The sequence below is a fragment of the Astatotilapia calliptera genome, chromosome 8 (assembly GCF_900246225.1).
Source record: "Astatotilapia calliptera chromosome 8, fAstCal1.2, whole genome shotgun sequence".
NCBI lineage: Eukaryota > Metazoa > Chordata > Actinopteri > Cichliformes > Cichlidae > Astatotilapia > Astatotilapia calliptera.
Window position 1 is genome coordinate 365,084 of NC_039309.1, and position 13,118 is coordinate 378,201.

General features: G+C 48.3%; 1 protein-coding gene across 1 annotated transcript; it reads left to right on the forward strand.

The window, feature by feature from the left end:
• Positions 1 to 560: 560 nt before the first annotated feature.
• noc3l (NOC3-like DNA replication regulator) lies at positions 561 to 12,900 on the forward strand. Its single transcript, XM_026177736.1, has 21 exons — positions 561 to 1,091; positions 7,319 to 7,523; positions 7,612 to 7,735; positions 7,839 to 7,993; positions 8,075 to 8,158; positions 8,276 to 8,406; positions 8,482 to 8,643; positions 8,742 to 8,835; positions 8,919 to 9,094; positions 9,164 to 9,292; positions 9,383 to 9,514; positions 10,159 to 10,239; positions 10,327 to 10,427; positions 10,536 to 10,608; positions 10,710 to 10,773; positions 11,216 to 11,287; positions 11,370 to 11,551; positions 11,904 to 12,032; positions 12,133 to 12,230; positions 12,352 to 12,436; positions 12,511 to 12,900. Exons 1-21 carry the CDS (start codon positions 1,083 to 1,085, stop codon positions 12,640 to 12,642), a joined length of 2,418 nt encoding a protein of 805 aa, XP_026033521.1. The 5' UTR covers positions 561 to 1,082; the 3' UTR covers positions 12,643 to 12,900.
• The last annotated feature ends 218 nt before the right edge of the window (positions 12,901 to 13,118 follow it).

Here is a 13,118-nt window from a genome sequence, read left to right on the forward strand (position 1 = left end):
TGTTGGTGGCCCCGCCCCTTTATGTGATGGCCAGCTGAGCGCCACGTGAACCCGGGGGCAGAGAAACTGCACCCAGGTCAGTTTCACGCCCACAGCAGGAGTCTGATCTTTGATCCGTTTCTGGTCATTCACAAAGTGTATTTTAGTAAACTTCAGGTGTCAGCCTGCGGAGCAGGTGAAGGGTCATCCTCCAGCTGTTTGTTTTTTTTAACTTTATTTAACAAACAATGAGTATACAACATACGAACAGATGAAGTATACAAAACAACAAAATGAACACACAAAGCCAGGGGTAAATAGAAAAAAGTAACAATTATAAGAATACACGCAAAAATTCACATACATGTATTGTTTTGAGCGTTTTTGTTGGTGGAGTCTGATATTGATTGTATGTATATTTCCACATCCTTAAAATAATGACAGAAATATGGTGTTTTGTTAGTAAACTTACATTTATGGATAAGAAATTTAGCTAAAAGTATTTATCATAAAAAAACATTTATCATTCTTCTTGGGGAACTTAAAGAAACAAAACATTTTCCCATCGTAAAGAAAACTCCCTTAAAATATGGACAATGACAAAACCCTCCAGCTGTTAGTCTACTGAATGCGCAGTCATCACGTGTTCCGTGTCACATGAACTACTCCACCTCAGGTCCTCAAGAACGTTTCAAGGTCCTGAAAGGTGCATAGAGAACACGTCCAGGAAGCATGGCAGGACCTCAGGGAGTCTGAATCCGAGGGAAAATAATCAGATTACACACACACACTTTTTCTCTTGAGTCTGTTTGAAGCAACATCGGTAAATCTCCCCGTGGAGGCCTCGCGGAGAGCCGTAGGCGTCTGAGGCGCGCTCCAGTCCAGCAGAAAAAAACTGGTCCTGTCCTCCGGCCGCGGGGGGGCGCTGTCCTCTCGTCACAGAAGGGCGGTTACTTTTCTGTTTCCGGGTTTTTGGAGAGCAACGTGTGGAGGTAACCCGCATCTCGGCACCAAAACACTCCGACACTCCGAACCAAAGTGACCGAGCGGGAACGACTGTAGTCCGGCCTGACACATCGGAGACACCGGAACGTCCTGCAGCCATGGGCCCGGTGAGTGAGAGGCTTAAATCCGCCGTTTAATGAACGGAGTCTGGTCTGAGAGAACAAACATGCTCAAAGCGTCTGTGTCCTCACAGCCCGAGTCCACAGAAAACCCACGATTTTAGAGTCAGACTCATTTTAAAACAGCTCCCGGGTGTTCAGAGGGATACCAGAGCCCCAAAATAACGGCGCATTGAACGGAGTGTGGTCCGAGCACACACGGTGATGGCGCCTCCATCAGAGCCCGCTGCTGCTTTACGCCTGACAACATCACAAACGGTCACGTGGAAGGACTCAGTGTCTGATGGTCTGCCCCGAGTCAGCCACTCTGTGTCCCACTCAGGAAAGAAACACACCTCATCATCCACCCAGCTACGTAGCACATGTAGTGTCCTGTAGTACCAGGCAGTATGAGGTAGTACTGTGTAGTATTTATTTATTTTATTTAGGACAGTGCATGTTAATGAACATAAATGTAAAAAAAAAAAATTACATGAATGTAAACATGCCAGATTATAGCCAAAGGCTAACTTCCATCTGTTGTCCTTAAGCATAAAAAAATAGACATAATAATTCATAAAAATTCATCATTCATTCATAATAAAAACTCCATCACCAAACTTACACATACACACCATTCTGTTCCCAAATAAAACATTAAAACTATACAACTCATACATGATCACACACTTGATTTGTCCATAACCAGTTTTTAACCTTTGCCTTAAACAAATTGAATGTCAAGCATTCTGTAATGGGTTGAGGAAGACTGTTCCACAGATGGCCTCCTGGACAGAGAGGACGTTCTGCCCAAATGCTGTCCGTCTGTGGGGTATAAACACGTCTCCTCAGATTGTAGCTCGAGTGGTCCTGTCTGAGCTTTCTTTATGCCTAATGAACTGCTTTAGTGGTGGTGGAGCAAAGGAGTGTAAGACTTTATATATTAAACACACTCTTTTAAGTTTCACTAAGTTATTGAAGTTCAGTAATTTATGTTTTTTTAACACATGACAGTGGTGGTGGGAGGTCGGTTTTTTGTCAAGTAGTTTTAAACGTCTAAATGTTTTCAATAGTTTTAAGTGTTGTTGGACAAGCAAGTGACCAGGACGTCAAACAGTAGTCCATATGAGAGATGATCATTGAGTAAAAATAAGTTTTTGCAACATTCATATTTAAATTATTACGTATATGATTAAAATTTTGATTATTAAATTTAAGTACCTGGGACTGAGGTAGTACTGTGTAGTGCGAGGTAGGGCCGCCACAAACGATTATTTTGATAGTCGACTAGTCACCGATTATTTTTGCGATTAGTCGACTAATCAGATCATCATCCATTGGACGTAAAACTACAGCTTATTGCACCAGCAGCATCTGCTCTTATATATCATTAGCTTACAGCTTTAAGTGTTTAAGGTCTGTGCTAACTAAAAATAAAGACAAGATGATAGTTTATTAGATTTTAATGAAATTTGCAGATTGTTTCGGTGAAGTTTAATAAACTCCTTGCTATCTAAAATATAACAGGACACTGGAGTATATTCTGGAGCATCTCACACTTCTGATGATCAGCTGTCTGCTTGACGTTTATTCAGCTGTGTAAAAACTTTAATCTCAGCCAAACCGATTTACTCAGGAACAAATACAATACAAAAAAAAGCCAAACAATAACATTTTTAAGTTATCTAAGTGACTCATATATCATGTTTAACCTGAGTAACGAAAGACGGCGGTGGGTTTGAAAACGATTTGCCGGGAGTCCGGTGTTCTCACGGCGCTAGTGAGCCTAGCCCCCGGCTCGCTATCGAGCTAGTGGGTAACAGACGTCTCCGAAAACGTCGGAGCGCTTTTGAAAATATGTGGTGTCTTGATAAACTGAGCAGATATTTGAGGTTTACACAGCTACATTCTCCATGAAAATATGTTAAACGTTTATTTTGTGACCCAGAAAGAATAATAAGAGTAATATTAAAACTAACTAGCTGCCGCCATTGTTGGAAACTACGGAGCCCCACAGGGGACATGGGAGAAAAAAAAAATTAGGGAGAAAAAAAAAATTAAGACGGACTTTTGCGAGATCTCGCAAAACTCCAACAATGGCGGCAGCTACTTAGTTGTAATATTACTCTTTTTTGGTCACAAAATACACTTTTAAGATATTTTGAGGCGTGAATGTAGTTGTGTAAACGTCAGATACCTGCTCGGTTTACAAGACATCACATATTTGCAAAAGTGCTCCGACGTTTTTGGAGATCTGACACCCACTAGCTCGAAGCTAACGGGCGGTCGAGACCTACTACAGCCGGGAGGAACACCGCTTTCCCAGCACATCGTGCCTCGACCTCCCGGTCGGCTTCGAGCTGGCGGCCTCCGAAGAATGCGGCTAAAACTTTTGCGAGCTCTAGCAAAAGTCCGTCTTAATTTTTTTTTTTTCTCCCATGTCCCCTGCGGGGCTCCGTAGGAAACTGAGCAGGGCTGCGCTATGAATTCTGGGACACAGCTACTTCTTCTTCTTCGGGGTTTAACGGCAGCTGGCATCCTTGTACATGCAGTGCTGCCATCTTCTGTTTCAGTCCGTTATTACACTCTTAAATCCTGCTACTCATTCCTGCGTCTTTTGTGATCTTACAAAGCTTCAAACGACGCGTCGACTATTAAATCAGTCGTGACTAGTCGACTAATCGTGGCAGCCCTAGTGCGAGGTAGTACTGTGTAGTGCGAGGTAGTACTGTGTAGTGCGAGGTAGTACTGTGTAGTGGGAGGTAGTACTGTGTAGTGTGAGGTAGTACTGTGTAGTGCGAGGTAGTATTGTGTAGTGGGAGGTAGTATTGTGTAGTGCGAAGTAGTATTGTGTAGTGGGAGGTAGTACTGTGTAGTGCGAGGTAGTACTGTGTAGTGGGAGGTAGTATTGTGTAGTGCGAGGTAGTATTGTGTAGTGGGAGGTAGTACTGTGTAGTGCGAGGTAGTACTGTGTAGTGGGAGGTAGTATTGTGTAGTGCGAGGTAGTATTGTGTAGTGGGAGGTAGTATTGTGTAGTGGGAGGTAGTACTGTGTAGTGCGAGGTAGTACTGTGTAGTGCGAGGTAGTATTGTGTAGTGGGAGGTAGTATTGTGTAGTGCGAGGTAGTATTGTGTAGTGGGAGGTAGTACTGTGTAGTGCGAGGTAGTACTGTGTAGTGGGAGGTAGTATTGTGTAGTGCGAGGTAGTACTGTGTAGTGTGAGGTAGTACTGTGTAGTGCGAGGTAGTATTGTGTAGTGGGAGGTAGTATTGTGTAGTGCGAGGTAGTATTGTGTAGTGGGAGGTAGTACTGTGTAGTGCGAGGTAGTACTGTGTAGTGCGAGGTAGTATTGTGTAGTGGGAGGTAGTACTGTGTAGTGCGAGGTAGTACTGTGTAGTGTGAGGTAGTACTGTGTAGTGCGAGGTAGTATTGTGTAGTGGGAGGTAGTACTGTGTAGTGCGAGGTAGTACTGTGTAGTGCGAGGTAGTATTGTGTAGTGGGAGGTAGTACTGTGTAGTGCGAGGTAGTACTGTGTAGTGGGAGGTAGTATTGTGTAGTGCGAGGTAGTACTGTGTAGTGTGAGGTAGTACTGTGTAGTGCGAGGTAGTACTGTGTAGTGCGAGGTAGTATTGTGTAGTGGGAGGTAGTACTGTGTAGTGCGAGGTAGTACTGTGTAGTGGGAGGTAGTATTGTGTAGTGCGAGGTAGTACTGTGTAGTGCGAGGTAGTATTGTGTAGTGGGAGGTAGTACTGTGTAGTGCGAGGTAGTACTGTGTAGTGTGAGGTAGTACTGTGTAGTGCGAGGTAGTATTGTGTAGTGGGAGGTAGTACTGTGTAGTGGGAGGTAGTATTGTGTAGTGGGAGGTAGTACTGTGTAGTGCGAGGTAGTACTGTGTAGTGGGAGGTAGTATTGTGTAGTGCGAGGTAGTACTGTGTAGTGCGAGGTAGTATTGTGTAGTGGGAGGTAGTACTGTGTAGTGCGAGGTAGTACTGTGTAGTGTGAGGTAGTACTGTGTAGTGCGAGGTAGTATTGTGTAGTGTGAGGTAGTACTGTGTAGTGCGAGGTAGTACTGTGTAGTGCGAGGTAGTATTGTGTAGTGGGAGGTAGTACTGTGTAGTGCGAGGTAGTATTGTGTAGTGGGAGGTAGTACTGTGTAGTGCGAGGTAGTACTGTGTAGTGGGAGGTAGTATTGTGTAGTGCGAGGTAGTACTGTGTAGTGCGAGGTAGTATTGTGTAGTGGGAGGTAGTACTGTGTAGTGCGAGGTAGTATTGTGTAGTGGGAGGTAGTACTGTGTAGTGCGAGGTAGTACTGTGTAGTGCGAGGTAGTATTGTGTAGTGGGAGGTAGTACTGTGTAGTGCGAGGTAGTACTGTGTAGTGGGAGGTAGTATTGTGTAGTGCGAGGTAGTACTGTGTAGTGTGAGGTAGTACTGTGTAGTGCGAGGTAGTATTGTGTAGTGGGAGGTAGTACTGTGTAGTGCGAGGTAGTACTGTGTAGTGCGAGGTAGTATTGTGTAGTGGGAGGTAGTACTGTGTAGTGCGAGGTAGTACTGTGTAGTGCGAGGTAGTACTGTGTAGTGCGAGGTAGTACTGTGTAGTGCGAGGTAGTACTGTGTAGTGTGAGGTAGTACTGTGTAGTGCGAGGTAGTACTGTGTAGTGGGAGGTAGTACTGTGTAGTGCGAGGTAGTATTGTGTAGTGCGAGGTAGTACTGTGTAGTGGGAGGTAGTATTGTGTAGTGCGAGGTAGTACTGTGTAGTGGGAGGTAGTACTGTGTAGTGCGAGGTAGTACTGTGTAGTGGGAGGTAGTACTGTGTAGTGCGAGGTAGTATTGTGTAGTGCGAGGTAGTACTGTGTAGTGGGAGGTAGTATTGTGTAGTGCGAGGTAGTATTGTGTAGTGCGAGGTAGTACTGTGTAGTGGGAGGTAGTACTGTGTAGTGCGAGGTAGTATTGTGTAGTGCGAGGTAGTACTGTGTAGTGGGAGGTAGTACTGTGTAGTGCGAGGTAGTATTGTGTAGTGCGAGGTAGTACTGTGTAGTGGGAGGTAGTACTGTGTAGTGCGAGGTAGTATTGTGTAGTGGGAGGTAGTATTGTGTAGTGCGAGGTAGTATTGTGTAGTGCGAGGTAGTATTGTGTAGTGCGAGGTAGTATTGTGTAGTGCGAGGTAGTACTGTGTAGTGCGAGGTAGTACTGTGTAGTGCGAGGTAGTATTGTGTAGTGCGAGGTAGTATTGTGTAGTGCGAGGTAGTATTGTGTAGTGCGAGGTAGTATTGTGTAGTGGGAGGTAGTATTGTGTAGTGGGAGGTAGTACTGTGTAGTGGGAGGTAGTATTGTGTAGTGGGAGGTAGTACTGTGTAGTGGGAGGTAGTACTGTGTAGTGGGAGGTAGTATTGTGTAGTGCGAGGTAGTATTGTGTAGTGCGAGGTAGTACTGTGTAGTGCGAGGTAGTATTGTGTAGTGGGAGGTAGTACTGTGTAGTGCGAGGTAGTACTGTGTAGTGCGAGGTAGTACTGTGTAGTGCGAGGTAGTATTGTGTAGTGCGAGGTAGTACTGTGTAGTGCGAGGTAGTACTGTGTAGTGCGAGGTAGTACTGTGTAGTGCGAGGTAGTACTGTGTAGTGCGAGGTAGTACTGTGTAGTGCGAGGTAGTATTGTGTAGTGGGAGGTAGTATTGTGTAGTGCGAGGTAGTACTGTGTAGTGGGAGGTAGTATTGTGTAGTGCGAGGTAGTATTGTGTAGTGCGAGGTAGTATTGTGTAGTGGGAGGTAGTACTGTGTAGTGGGAGGTAGTACTGTGTAGTGCGAGGTAGTATTGTGTAGTGCGAGGTAGTACTGTGTAGTGCGAGGTAGTATTGTGTAGTGGGAGGTAGTATTGTGTAGTGCGAGGTAGTATTGTGTAGTGCGAGGTAGTATTGTGTAGTGGGAGGTAGTACTGTGTAGTGGGAGGTAGTATTGTGTAGTGGGAGGGTAGTGCGAGGTAGTACTGTGTAGTGGGAGGTAGTACTGTGTAGTGCGAGGTAGTACTGTGTAGTGCGAGGTAGTATTGAGGCGGCAGAGCGTCTGAGCGCCACGCCCACAGTGAGTCCAGTAAATCAGCAGCTCGACGCTGAGTTTGTCTCTGATTGGTCGGTTTAGAGTCGGTCACACAGCGTCAGGTGTTCACAGGATCCAAGCCAGAGCCTCCATGGACCGTGACATCATTGCTGAACACCTCTCCTTCTTTCCTCTGACGCTCCGCAGCCTCGCTCGAAGAAGCGGCGGCCGACGTTTCGCCGCCTGCTGAAGACGAGTGGCGTGAAGCTGGAGAACAAGCTGAAGAACCGCCAGCTGAAGCAGCAGAACGTCGCCAAGAAGCAGCGCAAGGAGCAGAAAAGGCTGAGGCAGGCGGTGAAGGGCGCCGTCGGCGAAACGCCCCGCCCCCTGGAGACGTACAGGAAGAGACCAGGTGAGCGGCAAACGATCACGTGATTACTAACGTCTGCTGTAAACCAATCAGAGACCAGAACTGTCTGACCCTGCTCCTGCTCGTACAGAGGAGGAGGAGGAGGAGGAGTTTCTGGAGAGCCTACCCACAGACATGATGGAGCAGGAAGACCTGCAGCAGATGACCGCCATGGCTCGCCAGGCGTCCTTCATCACCAGGGACCTGTCGTCATGGTAACTCCAACACACACACACACACAAACCATATTTAGATACAGAAGCAGGTGTGATGCACAGTGACTGAGGTGCGTTTGTGTGGTGCGGCGGGGCGTCCCAGCGGGCCGGTGCATGGCGGGAAGAAGCGGAAATCGGACGTAGCTCGCAGCTACGAGAAGGTTCCCAGGAAGATGGCGAGGACGGAGGAAAAGGAAGTGATCCACCTGCTGCCGATCAAAGACAAGACGGGCGTGATCCCACAGAGCGTCGAGAGGGGTACGGCGTGCTGCGTTGATCCCTGATCAATCTGATTGGTTCTGTGCGGCTGTGTCGAAACGTCTCCCTCTGTTCTTTCAGTGGTGGAGAAGCAGCCGGAGGAGCAGGAGCAGGGGGAGGAGCAGGAGGAGGAGCAGGAGGAGGAGCCTGATGACGTCGACACAGGTATGAAAAGCGATCAGAACTTTTGGAATAAGAATTAAACTCCGCAGGCACGGCGGGGTAAACGCCTCCGTGACGAGGCTGAGGCGTCCTCTCATCTGTCACGTGTCCTCCTTGCAGAGGCGGAGCCACCGAGCTGCCAGGAGATGACGCCGGCGCAGAGAGAGCGGCTCAGGAATCAGAAGCTTAACGAGAGGAAGCTGACCATCGCCGGCCTGGCGTCGGCCATCGTGTCGGACCCCATCGGCAGCGTAAGGCCGGGCGCCGCTCTGGGATCAGGCTCGTGGCGTGTATGTGTGTGTTTAACGTGACGTCGTGTGTGACAGATAAAGCGCGTGAAGGAGCTGCGGGGGATGCTGATGGAGGCCGACCCCAGCGTGGCGGTGACGGTCAGAAAGCTGGTGATGGTTTCTTTGATGGAGGTCTTCAAAGACATCGCCCCCACCTACAGGATCCGACCTCTGACCTCGGCGGAGAAGACCGCTAAGGTGCGTTTGTGAGTTTGTTTGTAGAGGAAGCGCCTGGCGGCAGGTCGCCACAGTCGCCACGTTTTAACCTGCTGCTTCTGCCGCTCGCCGTCTTCCAGGTGAAGAAGGAGACGCAGGTGCTCCGAGAGTTCGAGGAGGGTTTGGTGAGTCAGTACAAGTTCTACCTGGAGGACCTGGAGCAGACTGTCAAAGGTACGCCTCCGTCACCATAGCAACAGCCACACACTGACACCCGCACACCTCACGGCGCCCTGACCGCTCATCTCCGCCCACAGACTGGAAGCAGAAGAAGAAGAAGCGCAGTCAGGCGGTGGCGCTGCAGGCGTACGGCGGGCTGGCCGAGGTCGCCGTCCGCTGCCTGTGCGAGCTGCTCGTCGCTCTGCCTCACTTCAACTTCCACAACAACATTGTGGTCGTCCTGGCGCCGCTGATGAACGACTCCACCAAGAAGGTGAGTCTCATGGGCGCCGCAGCGCAGCCCAGCATTGTGCGACGCCTTCACGTGCTCTTTGTGTTTCAGGTGTCCGGCGTGTGCTGTGACGCGTTCAGGAAGCTCTTCCAGCAGGACAGAGCGGGCGGGGCCTCGCTGGCCACGGTGCGAGTTATCTCCGGCCTCGTGAAGAGCCTGAACTACAACGTCCGACCCGAGGTAACGAACGAAACGTATCCAGGCCACGCCCACTCCGAGAAGACTGTTGATAAATTATTAATCAGACGCTGTTAACTCCGCCCCCTCCAGCTGCTGCGGACGCTGCTGAGTCTGAGGATTAAAGAGGTGGAGATGAAGAAGGACATCGAGGCTGCGGCACCAAAGAAGAAGTTCATGACCAACAAGGAGAGGAAGAAGAACCTGTCGAGGATGCAGAGGAAGGTAAACCCTCGCACCGAGTCCTTATTGGTTGTTTCAGCGGTCGGCTCCGCCCCCGACAGCCCCGTCAACGAGGCCTCGTTCATTTTAAGGGCTGGAGCTGCAGCAGCAGACGAACAGTGAGAGAAACTCAGGCTTTAGAAACAGGAACACGTGTTCATTCAAACGTTTGTGCCAGAAACATCAGCACAAAGAGATGATCTGCTCACGATCACAAGGTAAACAAAGGATCCAAATATGGGCGAAACGTGTAAAAGATATTTTTAATTTAAAATAAACTCCAAACATAATAATGTGAGAATAAGAGAATGTGTCAATGAAAAGTTAATGTTACTGGGGCAAAATATAAAAAACAATTCTTACAATAACCTGAGGAAATATTAGCAAAGTAACAAAAACACGAGAAGAACATGTGAGTCAGAATAAAATGTTTCTACATGCTCGTGCGAATTCACTGAAGTCTATGAGCATTAATATAAGAAGCATTAACAACTTCCTCTGTGATGAGCTGATGCTCAGGGATTTCTCAGTCCGTCCAGCAGGGGGCAGTGAGAGACACCAACCTGTGTGTGTGTGCGTGTGTGTGTGTGTGTGTGTGCGTGTGTGCGTGTGTGTGTGCGTGTGTGCGTGTGTGTGTGTGTGTGTAGTGGAAGAAGGCTGAGGAGAAGCTGGAGAAGGAGCTGCTGGAAGCCGAAGCCTCAGAGAGCAAAGACAAGAAGATCAAGCTGGTGAGTTGAAAGGTCACGAGCGTGTACGGTGAGAGGAAGGACACTCCTCCTCCTCCTCCTCCTCACCCCTCTGCTCTTCCTCTCCAGCACACAGAGACGCTGAACATCGTCTTCCTCATTTACTTCAGGATTTTGAAGAAGGCTCAGAAATCAGTTCTTCTCCCTGCAGTTCTGGAGGGGCTCGCCAAGTGCGCGCACACACACACACACACACACACACACACACACACACACACACACACACACACAATCTTTAGTACTACTATAGTGCTGAATATGATGTCATTTCCTGTCAGTTTTGCTCACCTCATCAACCTGGAGTTCTTTGATGACCTGCTCAACGTGCTGCAGGACCTCATCCATGCAGGAGTGAGTGTTCATATTTGACCCCGCCCCCTGCAGAGTCACCTGCTAGTTTGGTGTCACAAATAGTTCTTTATTTATTTTTGTTTCTTTATTTATACCTGCAGGATTTGTCCAATAAGGAGACGCTGCACTGCATCCAGACCGTCTTCACCATCCTGTCAGGACAAGGTCAGACTCTGTGTGTGTGCTCGTATATCTGACTTGTGAAGACCTTAGTCTGATGAAGACCTTTGAGGCCATTTTAAATATTTTTGTTATATGATCACAAGAAGTCAGGACCTTCTTTGTGTATCAATGTCGAGACATTTGTGGATGTTTATTTAAATAAGCTGCAATAACGAGTTGTTTTAAAGGTTCAGACTTGGATTGTAGTCCTGGGAATATGTAAGGGTCCCCTCCCAGTGACATAGACAAACGTATGTGTTCGTGTTAGGCTCACAGAGGCACATGTGCAGCACTGCTCAGCAATAGCACTGGCTACAGTTTATTCTCACTGAGATAGACCAATAAATTATTTTTAAAAACTCTTTGAAAAGTCAGGTGTGTTTCCTGCACATGATGTCACTTCCTGTTGAGTTTCCTGGATCAATAAAGTTTGTTTGTGTATCAGGTGACGTCCTGAACATCGACCCGCTCAACTTTTACTCTCAGTTATATAAACTGCTGCCCAGGCTCCACGCAGGTCAGTTAGCCTCACTTTGAACCGGCAGTATGACGTCACACGTCACATGATTGTTTTAACAGCCACGCTTTGAATCCCTCAGGGGCGCCCAACGATGACGCCATCATTGTACTGCGGTGTCTGGACGCAATGCTGACCCGCCGCAGGAAGCAGGTGACCCTACAGAGGGCGATGGCGTTTGTCAAAAGGCTGAGCACGATCAGTCTGCACGTAATGCCCAACGCCAGCGTGGGAATTCTTGCCGCCAACCGAGCCACGATGCATGTGAGTCTGAACGTGTGTGTTGACATCCTGTCTTCGTCCCCTCGTCCCCAACCGCCAACACCTCCCTGAGCAGAACTCCTCCCCGCCCGGTCCCACTGTCGGCAGAGTGCTTACTCATCGATCGTGATTTCAGGGGTTTTCTCTGTGTTAGTGGACGCTCCTACACTCTTTACATTACAGCATGAAGCACCTCGACGTGACTGTCGTGATTTGTTGCTATATAAAAGTCTGATTCAGTCACTTGAAAAGAGGTGTGGTTACCTAACAGCTGCTCAGTAATTCAAGTAGTTGTACAGGTAGAAGTTTAACGTGTGTGTGTGTGTGTGTGTGTGTGTGTGTGTGTCTTTCTCAGTCCTTCCCAAAGTGTGACTTCCTGCTGGACAACGAGATTCAGGGCAGTGGGTTCTACCTGCCGGAGCTCGACGAACCTGAACACTGCAACGCTCAGAACACAGCACTGTGGGAGCTACACACACTGCAGGTACACACACACTGCAGACACACACACACACAGGTATGCAGGTGCACACATGGCCCCACGTGTTTCTGAATGTAGCTGCGCGGTGTTTGTGCTCTTTCAGAGACATTACCACCCGGTCGTGCGGCGGTTTGCAGTCCACCTGAGTCAGGGCGCTCCCTCTGAAGGCTCGGCGGCGCTCAGTGTGGAGCTGAGTCGCAGGTACACACACACATCACCTGTGTTTAATCAGAAAGCTCGGCCTGTGTGAGGATCAGTGAAAACGGTGTACTGCTCCTTTAAAAGTTTCGTTTTTCTGAAGTGTGAACGTTGCCCCCTGCAGGTCATCTGTGGAGCTGTTTGACGACTACAGCATCAAAGATATGACCTTTAACCCCCCTGTAGCATCACCAAGCCTCAAGAAGAAGGTTTGAAAGTCAAACTAAAATATTTTAAAGTTTAGTGAGTCATGATGACCGACTATCGCTTTGCTTTGTGTCAGGATCATTTTGTGGTCGGAGCGATGCTGCTTGACGCCGAGTTGCAGAGAAGACTCGAGTGCGCCCTGACCGCCGCCGAGGACACACAGCTGGACTTTACTGCAGCGCACACACACAAAACCACCCAGCACTGACACACACACACATAAAATAAAACAACATTTTATGGCCATCAGGAGAGGAAGTACAGCTGCAACCTGATAGGCAGACCTTCAAAATAAAAGCCCAAAGTGTCTTCAGGGTGGAGTTGGACTGTTTTCATCATGTTGATGTGAAGAGTTGTGATGTTGGGCAACCCGGTGAGTCGATGCGGAGTGCCCAGTTTGAGTGCCATGACTGTGCTGTTTAAATGTCAGATATTAAAAATAAAGACCAGAAAAACTCTTCTTTAACATTTAAGCTGCTTTTATTTTTTTAGAGGCTGGGGTCTGCCACACCAGGTAAGACCCCAGGTGCAGGCTGTGTAAAGATGACCCAGAGACAAGATGCTAGCATGCAGGGCATACATGGAACGCCATAGCCAAGTGGCCAGCATAGTATACAGAAACATCTGGAAGCCCCGAGGTCAACATGGGAGGTGGTGGAGAATGACCGAGCTAAGCTCCTGTGG